This window comes from Dryas octopetala, chromosome 5 (assembly GCF_963921425.1).
Source record: "Dryas octopetala chromosome 5, drDryOcto1.1, whole genome shotgun sequence".
NCBI classification, from domain to species: Eukaryota; Viridiplantae; Streptophyta; class Magnoliopsida; order Rosales; family Rosaceae; genus Dryas; species Dryas octopetala.
In genome coordinates this window covers 21621126-21644865 of record NC_141370.1, presented here as the reverse complement: position 1 = coordinate 21644865, position 23740 = coordinate 21621126, and the positions used below count along the sequence as shown (strand labels likewise).

The 23740-nt window shown below is 36.6% G+C and overlaps 4 protein-coding genes across 5 annotated transcripts; 1 reads left to right on the top strand and 3 right to left on the bottom strand.

Annotated features, from left to right (window-relative positions):
• Positions 1–1494: 1494 nt before the first annotated feature.
• LOC147285744 (ENHANCED DISEASE RESISTANCE protein (DUF1336)) lies at positions 1495–11674 on the bottom strand. 2 transcript variants are annotated; one of them, XM_086243894.1, is made up of 22 exons: positions 11189–11674; positions 11024–11098; positions 10864–10917; positions 10452–10517; positions 10234–10292; positions 9637–9713; positions 9264–9386; positions 9065–9099; positions 8856–8956; positions 8693–8788; positions 8180–8244; positions 7763–7834; positions 6420–6590; positions 5593–5792; positions 5416–5446; positions 5059–5234; positions 4824–4925; positions 4481–4528; positions 3736–3879; positions 3541–3636; positions 2764–2865; positions 1495–1761 (listed from the first exon to the last, which is right to left on the bottom strand). In XM_086243894.1, the coding sequence occupies exons 1-22, from the start codon at positions 11441–11443 to the stop codon at positions 1669–1671; spliced, it is 2241 nt and encodes a 746-aa protein (XP_086100020.1). In that variant the 5' UTR covers positions 11444–11674; the 3' UTR covers positions 1495–1668. The 2 variants fall into 2 exon arrangements, with proteins under 2 accessions (XP_086100020.1, XP_086100021.1); XM_086243895.1 differs by having other exon boundaries at positions 8705–8788.
• Positions 11675–13263: 1589 nt separating this feature from the next.
• Positions 13264–16157, bottom strand: LOC147285743 (Translation elongation factor EF1B/ribosomal protein S6 family protein). The gene is made up of 3 exons (XM_086244223.1): positions 16060–16157; positions 15449–15674; positions 13264–13780 (listed from the first exon to the last, which is right to left on the bottom strand). The coding sequence occupies exons 2-3, from the start codon at positions 15629–15631 to the stop codon at positions 13505–13507; spliced, it is 459 nt and encodes a 152-aa protein (XP_086100349.1). The 5' UTR covers positions 15632–15674; positions 16060–16157; the 3' UTR covers positions 13264–13504.
• A 611-nt stretch (positions 16158–16768) lies between these two features.
• LOC147285742 (uncharacterized) lies at positions 16769–18038 on the top strand. The gene has a single exon (XM_086242809.1). The coding sequence runs from the start codon at positions 16848–16850 to the stop codon at positions 17469–17471; it is 624 nt and encodes a 207-aa protein (XP_086098935.1). The 5' UTR covers positions 16769–16847; the 3' UTR covers positions 17472–18038.
• A 365-nt stretch (positions 18039–18403) lies between these two features.
• On the bottom strand, positions 18404–21476 carry STP7 (sugar transporter protein 7). The gene is made up of 4 exons (XM_086242808.1): positions 21232–21476; positions 20051–20370; positions 19326–19952; positions 18404–18990 (listed from the first exon to the last, which is right to left on the bottom strand). Exons 1-4 carry the CDS (start codon positions 21374–21376, stop codon positions 18529–18531), a joined length of 1554 nt encoding a protein of 517 aa, XP_086098934.1. The 5' UTR covers positions 21377–21476; the 3' UTR covers positions 18404–18528.
• Positions 21477–23740: the final 2264 nt, after the last annotated feature.

Sequence of the window (23740 nt, the reverse complement as noted above, 5' to 3'; positions counted from 1 at the left end):
AAAAAACAAACCAAAAGTTTGCCCTAGACAGCATTTCATGAAAGAGACGTACACTGCACCGCGGATTTGATTTGAATTGGATTCATTTGACTGTGTGCTGAGTGAGAACAACACATCTTTTTAGGAAAAGAAAAATCCAAGTGAATTGGATTCCCATTTTAGAGTCAAAAGGGTAGGAGCTTAATATCTGATTTGATACCATCCCTCATCTAATCATATAATAATTAACTACACTAAAAACAAATATTTAACTTGGATTTCGCTGAAATTCTGTTCTTGCCCATTTTTCATTTGTGGGGCAAAGATGCCCACCCACTGATGGTCACCTTGAAATGCAATGAGATCTGCCGTAAATGAAGTTGGGGGTAATTTGGACTTTCTGAGGGACATAGTTGTAAAATACGGGTACCATTTAGTCTTATTCGTCAAAATATTGGTGGTGCGGAAACTAATGAGCAAAAATGGATTAACATGATGCCAAAAAAGACACCAATCATGCATAAAGCATGCATAATACATTCAAAAAAGCAAAGATAGAGTGGTTGGAGTTAATAAAGTGATTGAAGAAAAGAACCCTCTTCATCTTTTCTTTCTTTACTTCTTTCTTTCAGATCACTGACTCACTGTAATTGTATACTCTATGACCAGAGGACCATGCTATAAATATATAACTGTCATCCATCTTCAATTTTACTAGTTTTTGTCAACATCATCCAGGATTATGGGCAAGGCCATAAGAAGGCAATGACAAAAAATAATTTGAAAGAAGCACAAATTATGCTGCTAATTAGAGATATATATGCTGAACGAAAAACTGAATTGAGAAATGTAAGAGAGACACTTCTCCTGCCAAATTATGATTAGGCTAAATGAAGTCTGCTCATAGAACACCACAATTTCTTGCAGCCATGCTTTGAATGAGGAATATATTGTAACATGATGTTTATGATTTCACGGGAGTTGGCATATTGACCCCCCTGGAAAGTGGAAACTGTTAAAGGATGAAGTCAATGCAATAGCATCAGACATCAGTCACATGATTCTAAGAAACTGACTGCCTTGCTACTCAAAGTTCCATATCAGTCATTTCTGCAGTATGACAAAAATCACTTTCCCTTTCTTTCTAAAGCCTGATGCTAAAAGGCAGACATTCCTTGGTATGTATACTAACCTAGTGAATCTGAAAAGCTAGGTAGGAGGACACCTTTATTAGTTCGGGAAGGCTAAAACTTCACTATACATGTCAAAAGGTGACATTACAGAACAAATAAGTGCCAAAATGTGGAGGAAAATGAAATAGTAAACTGAAATGCAAAAAATAACCAGTGGTTATGCTAAGTTGCTAAGCCTTGTCTAGTTTAAACATTCTAGCATAACAGCCTGGTTACTTGCCAAGTATAAACTCATGTTTGGCCCTTGAAACTGCAAACTGCATTCAGATAAAGAGTTCAAGTAGAAGAAGAAAATGGCCTTCCATCTTTGTATTACTTTATATGGCATGTCAAGCCACTCAATGTCTCAATTAAATGTTTTATTCTACAGTAGACTGTGTAAATTAGAAAACAAAACCCTGGTGAAGCTCTTATCAAAAAACAAAAACGAAACCCCCCATTGAAGCAATAGCTCTGACAAAGGTCGAAAAAATGATTAAAGAATGTTGATACAACATCAAACCTCCAAATGAACAGCAGAGTTGAGCCTCAAACGATTTAGCCGAACAGTCCCAAGAATGTACTCGGGCAACTCTTCCTCCTCCCTTGCCTGCAAACATAAAATCTGTTAATACCTACGTGTTTATCACATGCTCTAGCTAATACACTGCTAACATCATTAATTATTATTTGTAAGGCAATATACCAGAAAGTAGATTATAGTTGTTTTTCTAGCTTTAGTAATGATTTAACTGATATTACAGGAGAAAACCTAAGGCTGCAACCAATGTATAAAATTTATATTGGTGACAATTACAAAAGGAACATCAAAGCAAGGAAGAGCCCCCAAGATGAACGCAAAAATCAAGCTGCTGTAACCACCTTAACATCCCAGATGCTATACCATCTCTGATTTACTTAACCAAATGCTAATATACACCATCTTGAAACATTAGGATACATCAAACTAGGTTACACCAATTAATATATATTTTTCATGTAGGGAATCTAGAGATTAACATTTCTGTTATGTTATGTACTCTAATATCAAACTGCATAAACTGGTATGCATAACAACTGACTCTCCTCTCCATCTCGGATGTAGATAATATGGAGACATTATAATGATGGACTTCGTCAATGACTTGTATTTCTCTTCCATTTTTATTTATATACTGTATTATTTATAAAAAAGTATGGAGACATTATATTAGGTATTTAGTTTAACTTGGGCTTTAAATTTTTATCTAGTTTGGGATTTTTATATTATGTAGGGTTATCTTAATTTGACTAGGATTTCATTCACTATTAGAGTTTCAATTTCAACATTGGGTTTGGACTACATATTATATTAAGAAGCCTTACTGTAACCGAAGGAGGTAGACTAGATTATAAATAGACCTTACTGTAACTATTTCTCCTCCCTTTTGGTTCTACATCTCTCTCTCTCTCTCTCTCTCTCTAACACACACACATCTACGGGTGGAAGTACAAAATTATATCTAACCAATACTTAACACATCCACTACCAGAAGTCCACACCAAAAGAAGACCAAAAGTTGATATAAGGAGCACTGTACTTTAAAAATGTAACAATCACAAAGAAACAAACCTCTATCAAAATTGCAAGGTCAACAACTATGCTTGTGACATATCCTAAGACAAGTCCGATGACACTCCTTGCTACAGACGATGATCCAATATCCACATCAATCTGAAAAATTCAGGATTTTCCAATAATTTTTTTCATTAAGAGAGAACAAGCAGAATACAGCAGAAAAAGTGTTAGAGATGCCTTAAGCAGTGGGGAGAACAAGCAGAATACAGCAGAAAAGGTGTTAGAGATGCCATAAGCAGTGAGGAAATGTTAGTAATGCTTGACATAACAGTTTTAGTTCTAAACTGTAAGCAAGTGTTTGTAGTACACCATCGGCTTTGTTTCTATCATAGAAGATTTGCTGTAGAAAAAGCCAGTCTCGTAGATTTGATAGTACAAAAAATAATAATGAACATGAATAATAGATTCTTTGAAACTTTGTTCAAAGAGGTCCTGAACATCTCAAACTAAAAATAACTCAAAAATACTTTTGACTGATTAAAACTTGATGATCATATGTCAGCCGTCAGGCTATCAGGATTCTCAAGATCATGTTTTGACACAAAACCATACCTTATGATTACCCAAAAAAAAAAACTGAAGGAAAGTTTAATTCCTTGCGCCTGTACTACAAAGAGAATACATACATTTAATATCTGGAGAAGACAGAGAGAGAGAGAGAGAGAGAGAGAGAGAGAGAGAGAGAGAGAGAGAGAGAGAGAGAGGAGAGGAAGCCCAAAAGGTCAGAGCACCTAATATAGAGGGAGTCAAAGAATAATCTGATAGAATTACCTCAAGAAAATTGTCTTGTCTGAGATAGTTGCAAGTCACAGCTTTCCCCAGTAGGCAAGCTTTTGTTCCAACCGCACGCTTGACCATCCAATATCCCTGTAAAATTAGAGATTTCTTAGCTAAACTTTTCCATCAAATGTGGAGCATGTACACGCGTTGGATTCTACATATCTTTAGACTTCAAGCATAACATGCCTCAACAATACTAGGAATTAATTTAAATCTTGCATCGCGAAACATGTCAGTCCCATCCACAAATTTAGAAAACAAAGAATCCGGCTTTGCAGGTCTGTCAGCAGTATAGTAAAGTGCCAAACTATAGTTTGGTTTTGCGGGAACCTGAAACAGAGAAATGAAATATATACTCATTAGTGAGATAAAAAGAGGGCATCTTACTTATCAAAAAGCTTAGTTCAACCGTACATCTCTCATTATTTTCTAAACCTATCATTATTGAGAAAATACCAGAGATTGGATAACTAACGAACAACAATGGTTCTACTGTTGCAGAAATTGTTTCTTTTTCCACTCATTAAACTCTTATAATCAGCTAGATTCAGGCACATTTTTGCTCAACAAAAATATTGAAAATGTTTTTCAAATCCTTTAAATGACTTAATATAACACAGTTGTAAACTCGAAACTGTTTTCTTTACAAATTCTCATTCTGCGCAACCATGAAATTTATGACAAAAATGATAAAGCCACCTTTACCACTTTATTGCATAAGTATGCACAGATCCCACATGAATAACAAGTACTGAATTTCTGAATTTTAATTTTTTCATGAAAGCTTAGTATTGCATTTCTAGACATATATCATACATGACAAGACTGGGAATATGCGTCCATTCCCTTCTGTACTGCTGTAAATGATAAACAGTCATCTCACCTATCAAAGTAAAAATATGACAGAATTGGAAGTCATTTGTGCACATACCTGGAGATTAATGACTAGTACAAAAGGAAGCTTCTTTCCAGCTTCTGACTGAAATCAAGAAGAGTATGCTTAGACACAAAAATAAAACAAATTAACAATTATAAGCTTAAATGTTCCCTAAACATGTTTTCTCAGCTCTAAAGAAACATCTTGCACCAACGGTCAGGCATATTTTAAATAATATTGATAAACATGCCTAGCCAAGTTTTTAATTACATATCAGAGGAATAGTATCAGATTGCGTTGAAAATACTCGTCGATACCAGTGTACCGGCCATTCTGACATGTTTCACTATACTGGTGAAAATAATTTGTACATTCCAGTATATGAAAAAATAACTACCTGAGTAAGACATCTGGGGTGCAGTGCAATCCTATCTAGGCTTTTCTCAGCTTTGAACCAATCTACTCCTACGAGCTTGAGAAGGGGATCTCCTCCCATTACCTGAAAAGAGGAAGTCAGCAATAATCATAAGAATATGAATGGAAGTCATCAAATTTCGTGCAACCAAACACCACATAGACAAATGCAATGCAAGTTCTCAGTTCAAATCAATTCAAAGCAGAGTAAAACCCACCTTGGAATTGTCCTTTAAGTAGTTCTTTCCTCTGATCATAAATCCTGTACCACTTGGACATGTCCAACAGTTTGTGTCAGCCTCATCCTTCCCTTTGCACAACGAACCATTGAACTGGCTTGGATCAATCATGATAGGAGCCACTTCTGGATCCAGTTCCTTATTAGCATCTGCAGCTGTATCCAGAATGACCTAATACTTTAGCACTGAGAATTTTTTGAAAAGGGGAAAAAAAATTTGCAAACCAGTCTTTAAATATGCATGTATGGCTTTGTTTTTCTTAAATAGGTAAAAAGAAAAAAGGACACCAATTCTATTACACAGGAAGTTCACACAAGATAGCTTCAATGAGCAGACCTGAAGCTCTCTTCAGTTTCAATTTTGCATCCTGAAAAATATAGAGGGCGGGTATTAACATCTGGAATTTAAAAAGAAAAAAAAACAAACGGTAGCTCTAATACAAAAGTGAGCCGCATTCAAGTGGGCTACCAACAGTGCTACATTCCAATATAAAGAAAACAGAAAAGGGACAACCTTCTTGTCAAGTTCATCATTCTCAGTTTCTTCTTCAGAAGATGAAGAGTCTGCAGAAATTGCATCATAAAATTCATCCTTCACATCTGACTCCTCATATTCAGCACTGGAAACAGAAACTTCTGATAGCTTCGATTGGATAAATGTAGTAGAAGATTCACATTTGAGTGCAGGATTTGCTCCAATATACTCCTTCAGACCTGAACAAATACAAAACAAAAGAAACATAACTGCCTTTACAATAAACATTTTACAAAGTACTTGATCTATCTATTGTTATATAATTTCGGGAGCCAGTTAAATAAGAGGTTGAGTGACAGTTATCAGATTATGATTTTTTTTTAGCATAGGTGAAGCTCTGACGGAGCACCTATCTGGGTTTATTTGATTTCTGATAAGTTTTGTTGGTCTACCATTGGTCTCAAAAACTTAAACTATTAGGATGTGAATCAACTATCATTTGATACTCTAATACCCCCACATGCAGCCCTCTCTCCCCCACAAGAGAGCTCAACATGTGGAATTCAACATGAATTGGGAGATTTCAAATGCAGGATTGAAACTCGGGAGCTCCAGTCTGCTCCTATACCATGTTAGGTTTTGTATGTTTAGAATTGTTCCCAAAGGTTTAAGCTCAAAGGATGTAAACCAATTATTGTTTGGCATTCTGACAATTTCAATGTGCAGAAAATTGGAATGCACAGCGTACATCTACCTCATCAGCTGGACTGCATAACTTCAAGGGCCCAAAAGGTACCTCATAATAGAAGATATTCAGATCATAAATTCAGAATGAAATAAGAAAAAGAGATAATTAATTGCCCAACCTCCCACTTGGCACAACAATGCATAAGGTACACTCTTTTCGAACTTTGAGCAGTGATTCTTCTTCCATCTGCACCAGCCTGCAGAATTTATCTCCAACATTTGCGTGACAAGACATCTTGGAGTATTTGAACCCATGGATGAGTTCAAATTTCTAATCTCCCAAGTAGATGCTGCAATGAGGAAAATAAAAATAAAAATAACACCAATTTGATGAAGAAATAGAGATTTCTAACAGTAGACGCTCAGATTTCTAACACCAATTTAATTGAACAGATACATATAAGCATGACCAGATTTGAAAAATATGTTATCAAGCAGTACAAATATGTGATTGAAAGGTTGTCAATTCATCCTAAAACTTGTAAGGAATTAACAAAAGCACAGCAAGCTGTGACCACAAATACATATTAAGTACACAAGTAAACATTAAAAAAACAGAATGGAAAAGGGAAGGGAAAAAGAAAATGAGACAGTTTGATTACCCGAAAGAGAATAAAAAATGGTGGCTAGGCAAAACAGTCATTCAAGACTCCATGTGAAGAACGACATAGAAAAACATGCTTTGAGTGCATCGGTGCGACATAGAAAAACATGCTTTAAGCCAGTGTAGAAAATTATAAAAAATTGAGTACTTGACCAGTAGAACATGAACCACTAAAGCATATTGAAACAAAAAGAAAGAAAAAAACACAGAAAATAAGATACAAAATATGGGTTTAATTTCAGGTATTTGATCACTGGTAAATAGATATCACACACAATTCACAACATTATGAGAAGCGGTGTCCTACTTATATTCTTCTCATTTACATAGTTTTTTTCATTTTTTATTTTTTAACGAGATGCTCCATCAAAATGAACATGGTGGACTCACTAAACCTGAACTAATAGACTTATATTGAATAATCAAATATAGCAAACTAACCATGGTCCATGCATGCAAAGCTACAACAAAAAACACATGTAAAAAGTAGTTCCACTATGGAAAACAGTGATTTCAACTCCTAGAAAGAAAACCAGAAACCACCCTAAAAGGGAAAAGCCAACCAAATCCTTCATTGGCTGGTAGCAGGAAACGCAAATGAGAAGCAGTTTACCATGTAATCTGTATATTAAATACATAATGTACCTTATTAACTGTCCATTCATTTTTGAGAAGAGAACTCAAAGTTAACCAACAGTAAACTCACATGTTACATACAGCCTCTAAAATAAATTTAATGGGAAAAAGGTGGGCATACCATCATATCAGTAGAAAACAATGAATCTTAGTTATAAATGGAAATTTTCCTGGACAAGAAATTATCAAGTTCTTCGGATAAAGCAAATGAAAATCTCTTACGATTTATTTTTGTACGACGATATCCAGATCTTGGGGGCTTCTTCTTATGAACAGCTGGGAAATGCAAGATGGCTGCATTAAGAGTACCATAGGATGTCAGCCATATACTAAGGCAAAAGAATTCATATCATTTTAGGCAACTCAAGTTAGAAATGTCACTGAGATTTTGTTAACAGCAACATATTACAGAACTTCTCCGACCACCTTTGCATTGTTCCTTTTCCCCTTCTAACCCCCACCCCAATAATAAAGCTATACTCCCTATTCCACAAAGTGAAATTATACTCGGATTGATAAAACTTTCTTCTCTAGGATGAATAGGAGGTAGTCCACCAAGCATCAGTAGGCCAGCAAAACAGAAACATAAGTTTAAGCAGCTCTAGCTGATTGATAATGCTAAAAATTATGTTCTCTTACTATATGTTCCATCTTGTCCACGAAACCATTGCCTAGAAAAGATAAAATCTCTCTTGGAATGCCACCTGTAAAACATATTAAATAACAAATGAATGCCTCATGATGACAACAAAAGAAACAGAATGCAGATTGACTTTATCATGTGAAGAAGCCATTTCCTACTGACTAAAGTAAAGCAATTTCCAGTAAACATAAAACATCAAATTGAGGGGTTGATCACTAAAATTACATTGAAATGCACAATTTATCAACAGTAACATCCTAGCTTTGATGAAAATAGCATTTTCTAGAGTCAACCATGACTTAAATTTAGAGAGGGGGACGAGGGTATAGAATTGAGCACGTCAAAGTGGATGACTAGAAACACGAGATAATAGAATTGAGATATAGGTATTTGCTCAAACGTGAAGGTGTCATCAATTGAGGAAAAGATAGCAACGAGTTGCACGGATTATGGATAAGATATTAGTGCAAGAGTTAGACAGAAGAGGCAGTCATGTCTAACATCATTACCGAGTAAGATACCTAGGATCAAATGTCCCGTAGATAACATCATAGTGTCCATCATAAGAATCTAACAGTTCTGAGTCACCTGTCAGCATATCCCACCTGTGAAGAAAATTATTAGAAAGGCAAAAGCTGTATAGTAATGAACCTATTATATAAGGCAACTTACTCATATCTCTGATGTCGCTCAAGGTTTAAAATCACTTCAAAAGCAGTATCTGCACTCGCATCAATAACGCCAACTGCCTTGACAATAACACCTTTACCACTCTACAAACAATGAAATATTAATAAAGCAGGAGGTTATGCGCACACAAAAAAACACCCAGATACTCAAGTCACACACACAAATGCATGCATGTATCTACAACGAGATACCTCAGAATTAGCAACATCTTCAAATATTCTAACACCTGAAACCAAAAGAAAAAACAGTATGAAGAAGAAACATCAGAAGATTGCATGGTTAATTGAAATGACCAAAGTGCGGTCTTAAGAATTCACCAAAAGAAAGCAGTAAATATTTTTTGCCTGGTCTATCAAGTAGTACAACTGTACAAGGCCAAAAGAAAAATACCATTAATTGTTCGCACACATTTCCACTGATATGACTCAATTGCATCTCCACTGTCCCTTTCAAAGTACCGATCCGTACTACCATTTGCACCCGAGTTGGATTGACACAGAAGTGTCTCTGGGCCTGTAACAGAAAGAGAAATTATTTTTTATTGAATAAATATAGAATTGATATTACATGTATCAACTCCAAAATTAAAAATAAAATAAAATACAGATGATCATTATTATGTAATAAACCTAGAGACTTAACATAAATTTCAATCAATATGTAACTCAAAAAAGCTAGGTGACCAACCATCATAAGCACTTTGGACCTGAACCAAGTCCCATTGCAAAACATTAATAAAGAAGCCATTCACATATCACCTCACCTTGCCCAATTCTTATAAGCTTTTTCAGTCCATTTGCATAACGCCTCACTCTAGGTCGATGGACATCGAGATTGAGCCTTTGTCATTATAAAAATTATGAGTCAACATTAGCATAGAAAGAAAATATCATTTTGAAAAAAAATGATATGCACAATGAATAGAACCAGATTAATTACACGAAAGAAATTGATATGCCTTTATGGTATGCGGTACAAAAAGAAAAAAGAAAAGAAAAATTCAATAACAGCATATAACAAAATATGGGTACAAACATGGGATGCAAGCATAATGATCCCAGCATCAAATGGAACCCAACAATAAAAATGGGGGTCATAATCCAACATCAAATTCAATCTTTTACACTTGATTAACATGTTAGAATTATCCTTCTCTTACACTGTAGCAGCAGACGATTAAGGTTATTAATTGAAAGTTAACAGAGCAATTGATTCAATGGAATCCCCTTGATCCACAGTATCATAGTTCATTGACCCACCAAAAAATGTACAAACAATGTCACTGGTAAAGGTTAAATAAAAACAACTACTATGAAGTACTTATGCAAGTGTATCACCAATCCGGGAATTATGAGCGTACTCGGTTTCCATGTTCAGTTTGTGTCTGGTACTACCTCCTCTTGACAGCTCATACTCAGCCTGTCAAAAGAAGAGTTCAAAGTATAGTTTGAATTGTTTGGAAAATAAAGTTCCCATTTTATGTCACAAGTCAAGGACCACCAAAATGTTCAATTCAAAGGGTAAGAAGACAACTTTTTTCTATGTTGGCCATGATGACACTTTAGTGAGAGCATGTACCTGCTGCTTGGCTTGATCAAATGCCTCGAGCCATTTTTGGGCTTCTCCAGCCGTGGCACAAGCAATCTTCACAAACCAATTAATTGTCACCGTCTCATCAAATTAGAAAAACGAAACCCAAAATTTGATATATAAAGAGAACTTATTTCAACAAAAGAAACAAAACTGTAGAAAAAGCACACAAATATCATACAACAATGAAAGTTCAAAATCAGATGAATTATGGATCAAATGGTACGTAAGAGAATGACACGCAATCATATACACACATAAATACAGTTACATTATACTGCATTGGAACAAGGCACGACAAACATGGTCATAAAATAATAATAATACTCACATGCATGTGACCAAAATACAAATTATAATATTCACATATATAATAAAATAAAATGACACTGAAACTTACTTCTCCCTTTTTTGATTCATCCAATCGATTGTAGAACCGTAGAACATAAACATCCTGAAAAAGAAATAAAAGGAAATTAAGAAAATGCTTAAAATATATAAGCATAGAAGATTAGACTTGTACATTTTCTATATGTGCCATTGTGGACTTAGTTCCTTACCCCATAGTAGACCTTGCGACGCCCAACCTCCTCTAACATAAGTGTAGGCCCAACAACGCCCCTCCGTATGGGTTTCTGGCCCAACAATGCAAAATTAATAAATAAATAAAAAAAACTGAAAACAATAAATTAAAAAAAAAAACATGCGTTGATGACGATGCTCACAATGCCTGGGTTCTCGTGAGGATCACGCTTGTACATCTCGACATACTTGCCTCGGATGAAGAGAAATCGGAGGTGACAGTACTCGTGGCCGATCGAATTCACGCCCAAATGGTACACCCACCCGAAATACTCAAACGTCCCTCTCTGATCTTCTCCTCCTCCGGCGACTCCGAGTAAACCGCTTACCGTGCTCACGGTGCTGTTCGCTGATCCATTGCTCCCCGGTGTCTTCAACGGCGACGGCAACGCATCCATTTCTTCAAAATTAAGCTAGCTACGACCTACGACGTCGTTACGTACACTAGCAGTAGCAGCTTCTTCGGAACTTAATTTTTGGTTGGATCTTTCTCTCTCTCTCTCTCTCGATCTCTATCTCTATCGGGAAAGATCGGGAGAGGTCCGAGAGGAGCGAGAGGTCATGGATTGGAGGGTGATGCGTCTCTGATCGATCGATCACACCACTGGTTCTGTTTAATTTCGCTATTAATTAATTTCCGTATTTGCTATCTTTTCATTCCTATTTTTATATTCGAACGCGGGGCCGTACGTTCACCTATTTGCGTTTGTGAATTTTTGTTGGGTGTTTGTGTTTTGCGTTAGTGAGACTCTTGTGGGTCCCCCAGTCCTTCAGGTGGGTTAAACAGACATGCAGATTTTGCATGGACCAATTTTTTCGTTTTTTGGGGTCTCAAAATTTTGCATGGACTTGCAACGTCCACGTATGACGTAACGATCGATGACTCTTGTATGTCGTTTTCCTCTTTTACTTGATTTTTTTTTTGGCCATGAACCTCTTTTACTTGATTGAACAATACAATGCCAATGGACACACATTAAACTACATTATGAACTCATATGCTTTTCAATTAGTTTATTTATTTATTTTTCTTTTGATTTGGTCAAGTGATATTGGGTAATCAGACAATATGATAATGATTGATGATGCATATGTCCCAACAACTTTGCCAACCCTTGTTGTCCTTTTTCACTCATTTTTATTCTACGTGTTCAAAATTTAATTGAAGATATTGCCATATCAAAATCAACTTATTGAAGTAATATTGTAAGGGGCACTCATTTGCTCGCACTTCTATATTATTCTTTATGCTTTTTTTTTATATATAATTTAATTTCCTGATCTACCCTTACACCTTTCTTTGATTGTCTAACCCTTAAACTCAATATATATTTATTAAATCCACTGCAAAATAGGGTGTGGATAAACACAATAAAATTCAACAAAGATATTAAACACCCAATCTTTAAAGAGTTGAAGAATCCAATCTCTGCTTCACATTAGTCATATAGGGAATCGATTCACCAACCTTCTTCTCTTTCTCCGTCTACGGAATGGAAAAGAAAGGTTCAAGGGTAGATTAGGAAATTCACTAGTTTTTTTTGGCCAAGAGGAAATTCACTAGTTAAATAAATAAGAAAAACATAGAGAATAATAAAGGAGTGCAATTAAATAGATTTAAATGGAGGTGCAAAAGTAAAACTTAAAAGAAATCTCAAATTAGAAACACCAATACCCCATATTTCTCTCTTTCTTCAGGGTTGAATGCTACACACATGGCGCAAGGATCAAGTCATGTGCAATAGAGCCGGCCCCATCCCCTTGAGTAGGTAGACACGTGGAAGAGTGCCCCAACCGCACTGAATGGGACTCCGCATGGCTGATAATAAAGCACCAAAAATGGGAGATTCTTACAATTAGTACTCTTTCCATGCCTTTTTGACTTGTCCAATACCCATCCTCATCCAACAAGGTTGGATACAAGTTAGAACTACAAGGTCAAAGCATGTTCCTACTAGTTCAAGTAACCCAATTACACGCACCCAAACCGTATGATGAATACAATATGCAACCGCGTGCAAAGTGCTCCTATGAAACCCAACATCCAAAAAACGCACGTCATCACAAGAAAACTGATCAAGGAGACAATGAGCCAAAAACAACTAAAAAAGTCACACTTTCATTATAAAGAACTTATTTCAGGTCCACACCAAGTCATTGCTACATTTTTCTTTTACCTCATAAAATGACATTCAAGATGTTATCCAAATAGATTGGGTGAAGCAAGATCACATGATCATAAAATTGGACGCTTCAAAGGGTTCTGTAGACTGGCAAGAAAAAAGAAACTCAGGTGCACAACCCAGATCAAAACTAAAAGCCCTCAGCATCTTATACATTGATAAGCTAATTCACCCATCAGGATTTCATAACGCTTACTGCTACCAAACATCATAACAAACATACATCAGGAAATTCATGAAACAAAATGCCAATGGATCTTCCTTGACAAGATTCCATTACCCGTCGGTCTGCTTTCCTTCTTGGTCTACCTCATATTCTTCATCATCTTCGTCTTCATCGTCGTCATCGTTATCCTCTTCATCATATATGCTGCTCCGAGGAAGCTTACTGAGTTCACCTTTTGCATCCTCTTCATTAAAAAATTCCAGTCCATACTTTGTGTCTCGGTGTTTAACCAAAAGCCAACGCAGCAATCGATCTTCCTTGTTCAGGTAATGCAGCTCCTTGTTGATGTTAGGTGTAGCCATCATAGTCATCTGCATCAGTTGACCCTATACCATATACAAAATTGATTTACTAAAAGAATTTATCTGGCCAACATGAGATGAGAATTTGTCTGTATTTAGTATGAAATACCAACTAGGCAAGATGTGAAGATAGCAAAGGACAATAAAGAAGAAAAGGGAGAAAGAGAAACCTTAAAATGTGTACCAAATGTATTGCTGCATCTGATGACAATTCCATTTCTAACTTAAGCCCTTGAACACACAAGTCCCTCAACATCTTGCATATAAAATGCTAAAAGATTACCAAGCCTTACCTCAGGACTTTCTTAAAGGAGCTTTGCAAAGCTAAATTGGTATGGCAGGAACACAACCCATTCCTACAACTTCTCATAAAATGATTTGCGTCTTAATGAGAACCCTTTACCAACCAAAAGGACTAAATTATTCAAATCAGTGTATAACTTAATCTTTGAATTTCACCCCCACTATGTTTTACCTTTTTACTAAAAGAATGTTAAATACTTCAATTTTGTCCATTGCCTATAAGGCAGCTCCTATAAGATAGCTTCAAAGGTTAGATGAGTAACATTAACCTGTTTTCCAGAAACAACTTATACAATTTTAACACAATAAAGCCATTACAAGAAAGAAAAGAAAAAGGAAAGAGGAAAAGAAGCAGAAGATTAAACCTTTTTGCCAGAACAACTTAAAGCTCTGTAAACGCTTAATAAAGCCATGACAAAGAAAGAAAAGAAAAAGGAAAGGAGAGAAGAAGAAGAAAGCAGAACTTCCTGGAAATCCAACTACCAACCAAAGAAGATTTCTCACTTTATAAAGGAAAAATCTATGTTGAAGTTCCAAGAAATTGCACAACAGAACGTGTATCCAAAATCACAGATCCATATGATAATCCACAAAAAAAATCCTTCATGTCTGGATTCTTTAAATTCTTACATGGTACCTTGTACCAATTCTTGCTTCTAACAAGTTAGAGATTAATACATCATATGAATGCAAACTATCTCTCTCAACAAGGTGCCTCCATTGCTGACGGATACTTGAAATCCTTCAAGGATGAAGGATCAGAGAACATATTTTAAAAACAATTTAGAGATTCCAGTCCCCAATGAAGAGTGATGTTCAACAGTGCTAAGTGGAAGCTGTGGCTATTTCAGATGAAAGACATATAGTAGAGATATGATTGCACTGTGAAAGTATGATAGTATGCCAATCTTTTTATTTTTATATTGGAGTTACTTTTCTTAAGCTCCAGGCTTCGACAAGGCCTGAGAGACTATTATTTGGTTTTTATATTTGGCCATCTATTGTCCTTTATAATAGGTTTTGTTTCTAAGCTTAAAGGAATTTGATAGGACATACACTTTCCATTATGTATCACCACAATGACTGGGAAACTTTGGTGTCATCATATTGAGACTAGACTTATAGCAAACAGCATCCAACAAGTTCAATTAGAAAGCATCCGCAAATAATGCAATGCCTCAAACACTAGGCTTGCTCTCGTATTGAAAAATGAATGATTCAAGACAACTAAAAATAGTTTGAAATATAAGTTTTCATCTAAATTTAAATGACAAATAAGGGTCAGTGTATTACAAATGAGCCATAAACTGAGAACCATAACAACGTCTGCAGGTAATAAATCAAGTTTACTGTAAGGTTGCAGAAAAAAGAAAAGAAAAAAAAAACCACCTGATAAAATCTGCCATCAAGCTTCTTAATACCATAACCCAATTGAACAGTGCCAAATGACCTAATTTCAGTGAGAACCCCATTTCTTCTGCAAACATGTTTGCTTACTCTAGCAACCAAGTCCATCAGAGACTCCTTCCTTACATGGGGTTTCGCCAGAAGCATACAATCATACAGAGGCATTTCTTTCTCTTTTTCTGTTGTGCCGCTCAGCTAGTTCTTTAAACTGTTTTCACATATACACAAACACCATTTACATAAATCTCTAAGGCCCACAAATAATAAGCACTGAAATCAAGTAAGCAATGAACTTCCAAAAATGTTTCACAAATTTCAAATTTTTTTTTTTCAAAAACGTTAGTAAAATATCATAAATTAGAAAAAAAAATTAAACTACACCAAAATAAACTAGACCCAGATGCAGCAAGTTCATAAGAGTAGATTATTCACAGATAAATCCATATAGAGGAAGCATAAATTCAACCCAGAATTCAAAAAATAAAAATAAAAATATAAAAACCAAATCAAGAACTATACTTATTGTGACCAAATATAAAATTTAAATCTAGAGAAAACGGAAAAGAGGGGAAAGAGTAGGAGCTCCGCAGTACCTTAGTCGTTTTTAGGGGAGTGTGAGAGCTTCAGAGAGAGCCCAGACAGAGCAGAACGCGGGGGAGGCTGAGAAAAAGGAGTGAAAATCATTCTTTATGATTCCCATATCTGGGCCATACAGTATGTTAAACGGGGCCTAATATTTGGGCCCTGAACTGATCCAGCCCAATTCATTGACGTGTCAAGCGACATGCATGGGCCGGGCTCTTTTTGGAAAGGCTAATGAGCACGTGCTTAGCACATGCAGACCAAAGCCTCGGGTAGGCTGTAGCTTCGTCGCGGTTTCAGACTCGAACCGCCCAACAAAAGTCAGTTGATACGGGCAACACGTGTGGATAAGATCAACTGCTACAGCCATTCACTTGAGGACGCGTAGCAGGGGTGGTCCCCCTTCACGGTAACTGAGGTATCTTAGCATACATCATTGGCCCTCTGTTGTTTCTTAATTACGAATTCACCAACACATAGCCAGCTGCAAGGACAGGTTCGTGAATTCATCACAAAATGAAGTGCAATAAAGTAATCTAACTTGAGCATAACCGCAAAACCAAGTTGGTCAAATTTCCGGTAACGTGTACCTGAATCCCCAGCGGGTTAACCCACTCTCACGCGCTGTAGGTGGTTTCCAAGCCTCACGTCACGTCCAGTGAATTACCGAAACCTCTCTATAAATACACACTCACACAATCGTATACTTACAGGCTTGCAGCAAATTCAATTCCACGAAAAGAATTCCAAAAATAAAAAACGCAACGTCTCTGAAAATCATTTTAATTTTTCTCTCTCTATGGGGACGGCGATTCTTCGCTCCCAGGACTTTCTTCGAGGTCGGTTTCGTCACGAAGCCCTAGCCCTAACACTCAATCCTCGTTCCGGATCACGCCGAAGCCCTAATTTTTCCAACCATAACCCTAATCCTAACCCTAACTATGGCTCCAACGCTAATACCCTTCAATCTCGCCGCCGAAAGAGAAGTCCGATGGGGTTTCAATCCAATCAACAAGACCGGCCTTGCGATCGGTACGTTGACCGTGCTATGGTCGCGAAGGTTCCAGTCAAAAACCTGGTGATGGGGCAGGTCAAGATCCTCAGGCGAGGCGAGCCTTTGAACCCGGTGAACACCAACCGCGTGATCGAAGTTGTTGCGGACGATGATCACAAGATGAAGACGAAGAGCGAAGACGATTCGGATTTGGTCTTGGGATCGACGGACCGTTTGGGCCCCGACCCAGAGACCGTGCAGAAGCAGATTAGGGTTGGAGAATTCAAGGTGAAGGATGCGATTTACGCTGGATCGGGGGCTTTTTTTGCTTCGCCTCCGCCGAGCTCCGTGCCACTGCCTGCCTTTCTGGGAAGGAACGGCGCGGCGACGAGCGATTTGCGCCGGTTGTTGCGGCTCGATTCGGTGTGAGAAGGGTTCGATGAATGGAAGTAGGGGTTTTACGATTTGGCGATTTGATGCTGCGCGAATCGTATGATCGAGTATTGAAGAATGAATTATATGAATAGGTGATGATGATTGTTCGCTATCTCAATTGCTTCCTTTATTTTTTCAAGAGGAAAGGTATATTGAGTGCGAGCAAATAATAGTATGTTGCTAGTTTTCTCAAATGAAGGAAGAAAAAGGAGTAGGAAGTTGGCTGTTTGCTTTGTATATTCTTGTAGTATGATAATGTTGACATCAACATGGTCGAAACAGAGGGATTGTAATTTGTCTGTGTGGGTGTGTGGGATCATAGAGTGATGATTAGAGTCTGTCTGTTTCGTCTTCAATTCACTATGAGATGTAGTTGTACTCTTGAAGTAAGAAAATGTCGTAGTTTCACAGTTGGGTTGAAATAAAAGATGTTAGATTTGTAGTACTTAAGCTTCTGGCAATCACTTTTTTATGTTGTTACTTCTCCCTCGGCCCATCTGTATAATTTGGAGTTCTGGTTTAAGGTATAATAAATTGCTCTCTCCAGACCCCTTTTCTTCATGTGAGTTTCAGAATAAGTGATTGGCTTGCTTTATTATATGACCTAGAATTTGCAGAATTGCAATTTCACTTCTTAAAATCTGATGCGGGAATACCAAAGGTAGATGGTCAATTTTCCCCAGAAACAGGGTTGAGATGGAATGGAAATTCAAATGATGTGTGTGCCATTTGGGACTGCTACAACTGATTTGGGACCCTAAGCAATGTCTAGCCAGCTTTTTGGTTCAACCATAAGAGGCATCTTGTTTTTGAACATTTTCCCCCATAATTTTTTAAGGGTTGCCGTCTAGAGATTTCTGCTGCTATGTTGAGTGCCGCTGGTTTATAATTTGGCCTTAAATATATGGTTTTGAATCCTGAGATCATATAAGATACATTGAGATCACTTGATTGAGTAATAGGCTAGTTGGCAACTCTGCTTAATGTATTTGTGAAACGGAATTGTAAAGAACAATGTGCTCTAGCACATCCATTATGCTATACAAACATCCTAAATTGCTGAATTGTTTTGCCTGTCATTATTAAAGTCATCAACTATGGGATATTCAGGCACTATCCTCTTCCAGAACCAGTGCTTTCTCCAAAGGAATATCATCTCTTCAATAGGAATTCCCTTGGTTTCAGGCAGGAATACAAATACAAAGATGGTCATGACTGTAATCCAACCAGCAAAGAAGAGGAAGATTCCGAACTTGAGCGCGCATAGAAGGGAAAGAAAAGATTGGGCTATGATGAAAGTGAATAGAAGGTTCACAGCCACTGTAATGCTTTGTCCAGCTGATCGGATTTCTAACGGAAATATCTCACTTGGCACTGTCCAGCCAAGAGGACCCCATGACCATCCGAAAGCTACCACAAAGAGGCAAATCACTCCCACCACCAGTATTGAGAACCCTTTTGATAGCTCTTGATTCTCACCAAACTTGACCCCCAAGATTATGGCCACTATGACCTGTTTCACATTCAAGACGAGAAATATGTGTTTAGAAATTCAAGTTATTACAGTCCTACTTTTAGCATTCTAGAAATAAAAAGGAAACTGGGGAATTCTAGTCTTGTTTTAACTTTTTTGACTGGCCCTCTCTGTTACAGAATTTATGTTGTTTAAGAAGATGCCATATATATTCAGTTCCTCCACATCTGGTATTATTCCAGGAAATAAAAGATTTAGAACCATAACAAAATGCTTATGTTATATATTTCTTAGTATGGGTTTTCTGTTGTTTCTTCTCCTGGAATACCAATTGCATCCAGTGTGTATCAACTATCAAGAGAATGAAAGTTTACCTGGCATATGATCATTTGTATTCCTCCACTAATGAGCAAAACTCTTCGACCTAGTTTGTCAACTATTGCAATAGATATCAGTGTAGATAAGACAAGAACTGCTCCAGTTAAAGCTGAGGAGTAAAGGGAAGCATTTCCCTTAAATCCCATACTTTGGAACAACACGGGAGCATAGAAAAGAATTGAATTTATGCCTGTGAGGATCTGGAATGTTGGCATGAAGATTGCCATAATCAATTGAGGCCTGTACCTTCTCTCCAGGATGTTTCTGAAGGGATGTTTTATTGCACTAGCAATTTCACTTGCATCTAACATGTCCTGAAACTCTGCACTAACATTTTCAGTTCCTCTGATTCTCTCAAGAAGTTTTCTTCCTTCTTCTTTACATCCTCGTTCAATTAAGCTATTTGGCGTCTCAGGAAGAAACATTCCTCCCACTGTCATCAATAGAGCTGGTACTAAAGCCAGGCCTAGAGAGAGCCTCCACCCCCATGGTTCGAGCTTTTGAGTTCCAAAGTTTATCATGTTTGCTGTGAAGATTCCTAGCGTAGTTGCTAACTGAAACATCATGTTTAAGCCTCCTCGAAGATGAGTGGGTGCCATCTCTGATAGATACAGCGGAATAGCCTTTAAGACAAGGTGGCAGAAAGAATCAGTTTTATTTGAACATATAGGTGATTAACCATATAGTTGACTAGTACTTAAAGGTAAGCAATGTATGATACCTGATTTCCAAATCCAATACCAACACCAAGCAAGATCCTACCCAAAAGAAGCATGGCTAAATTGACAGCAGCGGCATTTAGAGTTGCTCCAACAAGGAAACTGAATCCACCACAGATTATACTTGCCCGGCGTCCATAGTTTCTTGTAACAGGAGAAGCCACTAAGGATGCAACTAAACCAGCGAGGTACAGAGAAGAGGTAAATGCAGAAAGACCTTGGTTGTTGTACTTGCAGTAGTTGTTTTCATGAGCATGCGTCTTGTTTCTGTACACTGTTTTGAAGAATTTTCGAAGAAATCCATCCATTGATGTAACCCCACCTATTGATAATCAAACAACATTTCAAAAGGGATTCTTTAGTGAGAGACTCCCCCTTCCATATTTCATACACATACAGGGATATGCATACATATTACTAATCATATTAATACAAGTTCAGTGCTTTGTGATAGTTTTGTTATCTGCTGATTGATTCATTCATGACTATCAAAAGTAAATTATGGAGTACATATAAACAAAATATTGTTTCAGGAACAGAGAAATTTTCGTTCAATGATATCCTTGTCACAATTAGAGTAGAAGATTAAGACTTTGTTAGTTTAATTCTTAGATTTTCAGAATGAGCAACAGGTATCTATGCTTTGTTTAAACTTATTACTTCCAGACTGCAATTTAGAATCAAAACTGGAGTAAATACCAAAAAGGAGACAACATGATCCTAGCCTCCTAGGACAGTTTGAAGATCTAAATCTCCTGGTATCACCAAAAATTAATGTGGGCAGGAGTAGAAGCTTTAGGTGAAACTTCTTTTGTGTTATCATTGTTAAGAAAAATACTACCCAATTGGGTATAAAGAAATCAACTATTGGTTGTTATATTATCTTGAAAATTTAGAACAAATACTGGCAAGAATTGCAAGTTAGACCTTGTCTTATGCAAAGAAACCTCTGAAAAAACTGCACAGTTTACATATCATTTAGTTTGGATTCTGTTTTTAGTTTACTGGTCTGATGATCCCAACAACAATTTCATCATCATTTTCACGGTAGGAGTCCAGAACTCCATTTTCTCTGCTTCTCAAACAGAGAATAGGGAAATTTCATCATCCCAAGGACCTGTGAAATTGAGCAGAAATCTAAAGAGGGTGTGAATAAAATGTTGGGTGGGGAAATGAAAGGTACCTGAAATTCCGATATCATAGCCGAAAAGTGCACCCCCAACAGCAGCAACAATGCATGCAAAGATAACATAGGGGGTGAGCCTCCCTTGGTACAGCTCTGCTCTCTCCTTGGCCACGCCGGCAGGAGCCAAAGACCCACCTGCCATTCCAAGCAGAGAGGAGCTCTTTCTCAACTCTCTCAAATATTTCAGATACTCTCAGATGACAGAGTGCACCACGCTTTCACCTTTCTGGATCGTATTGATATATATGTATTAGTTTCTCACTTTGCTTCGAGATTTTTAAATTACAGTTGACTAGAATGAAAAACAATGTCCCACTTGACTCACAATGGGACAGAAATAATATCCTCCAGTCTTCAACTCAGAAAATAAACAACTGTGTATATATATACACGAAAGAAAAATGAACCTCTATATTAATTTTTATTGTGTTGGAAATGCTATTTAGACTATGTTAAAAGTCATGCACTACATCTCCTGTGGTGACATATCTAGTAACGTGGCATGTTGGATTCATGCCTTCATGGTTCATTGGCCCGTTAGAAATTTTGTCAATACTAAATTGCCATTTTGGTTGATTACATTACACTACCTTACGTTTATCCAAAGCTGTTTGATTTTTTTTAATGCTTTGGATCCATACTTCACTAGTTCACTGGCACGTTAGCCATCTTTAACATTTTGTTTACATTCCCATTTCAGATGTTACACCTGCCGAATGTTTATCCAAAGTGGATGAGGATTTTTCTTTTATAGGTAAAGTGGGTGAGGTGTTAATGTTACTATGATGGTAATAATAAATAATAAAGAAACAAAGAGTTTGATATTAAGGAAATACAGTAAATCGCATTTGGATCATTTGGATTTGGGTTTATCTATTTTGTGTGGAAAGCCCTGAAAGTGGTGCTTTTTTTTGGGCATAAATGCATCCACATCTTCAATATTGAAGGATGAGATCATAAAACACTGGAAAGGAGAGAGAGACGGGTCCAAATCACTTTTGTGATGAGTTTAATAATTTGCATGGACTTTTCTTGAGTTGGAGCCGCCAGTTGGTGGGCAGATGTTACGGACTTTGTTGCATGCATTCGGTTTCATATTTGCGCAGATTCTCAAAGACTGTCTTTTCTGTTTGGATTTGGGTGATACTTTGCAAGTCATAGGTTAACATTTATATTTAAGGAGTAAGCTTTGGATCACACACAAAAAAGAAAAAGATGATGCTGGAGAAAGGGAATTGTCTTTTTTTCCCGATTCAATAAATGTTAAAATCAGAATAGCAAACCCAAAATTTAATTGAATAACAAAAAAAATTTATAACGTTATATATTATAAGCCAACGTTTAGAATTTCCGAGATTCTGTTCCCACTCAACAATAAATAAAAGTTCTAGTAATTGTAGAACTGCCCCTTTGAATGGTTGTTGACTTGTTGGAGCAGGGAAACTGAATCTGTAATGAGCCTTTGTTTCTTTTGATGTGAATAATTCTTACCAAAGTGAAATGTGACTATCATATCAGTCTCACTTTAAAGAGAAAGTTGGAGGCTGAAAGTGTGGTAGTGGTACTAAGTAAATGAGTGGGTACGCCCGAGTTAGGCTTGCTTTGTGTCTGATTTTGGTTCATTGTTGTGGAATTTTATTAGAATATTCCTTTTGTAACTCATATAACATCTGTCATCTCACTTATCAACAAAATCAAGAAAAAGAAAATATGAGATCCCAATCCCATTGATATCTATTTAGATACTATTTTTTATTTTCATTTATAATATATGTAGATAAATAAGAAATCTCATTATGAATTGAAAAGAAAAAAGGATTTTGAAACAAAGTAATTATGAAAATTCTAATTTTTTCAGACCTTTTTTAGTGTGATTGTCTGCACTGTATACAAACAAATCTATATCTTAAAATGAAAAAAAAAAAAAAAAAAAAAAGATAAACTTATTGTATCCAATTGTAAAAAATGCATCCGCATGTTATGTGTGTTTGCACCATAATATTTACTTAAATTTTTACTCAAATTTATAATTAGTACGAATGATCATGAATTTAGGAAAATTTCAAGTAATTTGAGAATTGATCGAAATTAAGCATTAATACACACAATTAGGAATTGTGATGTTGCGTGCTGGTGTGGCCCAACAACTTTTACTTAAGCCTAGGTGATGTCTTTTCGTGAAAAAAAACTACCAAATTCCAGAGGAGGAACTTTTTTCAAACAAGGGGGCACATCCATTATTCAATTACATGAAAATATGAAATTAAGCATTAATATCGCTATTTATGGAATGGGGGAATGGTAGGGGTGTAACTGTGTGAGCCACGTATTGATCACTTGTAGTCTTTTGTCAGTGTTTCAACACGTAGTGGGTTGATGATTATTGTCTGGCTTTGGAAATTGGGTTCTGGTGAGATTTAATTCCAGCCCTTCACATTCGATAAAGGAGCTATAAGCCTATAATTGCCAAATTACTATATGAGTATATATGAGTTATATCTCGAAA

Coding starts and splice junctions, on each gene's coding strand:
- LOC147285744 (XM_086243894.1), bottom strand. CDS start 11,443: ATGGATGCGTTGCCGTCGCCGTTGAAGACACCGGGGAGCAATGGATCA. Junction 8,957..9,064: donor AAGATGTTGCTAATTCTGAG/GTATCTCGTTGT, acceptor CATTGTTTGTAG/AGTGGTAAAGGTGTTATTGT. Junction 8,245..8,692: donor GATCCTAGGTATCTTACTCG/GTAATGATGTTA, acceptor TATGTTTTACAG/GTGGCATTCCAAGAGAGATT.
- LOC147285743 (XM_086244223.1), bottom strand. CDS start 15,631: ATGCCTCTGTATGATTGTATGCTTCTGGCGAAACCCCATGTAAGGAAG. Junction 13,781..15,448: donor TTGATGGCAGATTTTATCAG/GTGGTTTTTTTT, acceptor TATATGGTATAG/GGTCAACTGATGCAGATGAC.
- LOC147285742 (XM_086242809.1), top strand. CDS start 16,848: ATGGGGACGGCGATTCTTCGCTCCCAGGACTTTCTTCGAGGTCGGTTT.
- STP7 (XM_086242808.1), bottom strand. CDS start 21,376: ATGGCAGGTGGGTCTTTGGCTCCTGCCGGCGTGGCCAAGGAGAGAGCA. Junction 20,371..21,231: donor CTATGATATCGGAATTTCAG/GTACCTTTCATT, acceptor GATTATCAATAG/GTGGGGTTACATCAATGGAT. Junction 18,991..19,325: donor TACAAATGATCATATGCCAG/GTAAACTTTCAT, acceptor AATGTGAAACAG/GTCATAGTGGCCATAATCTT.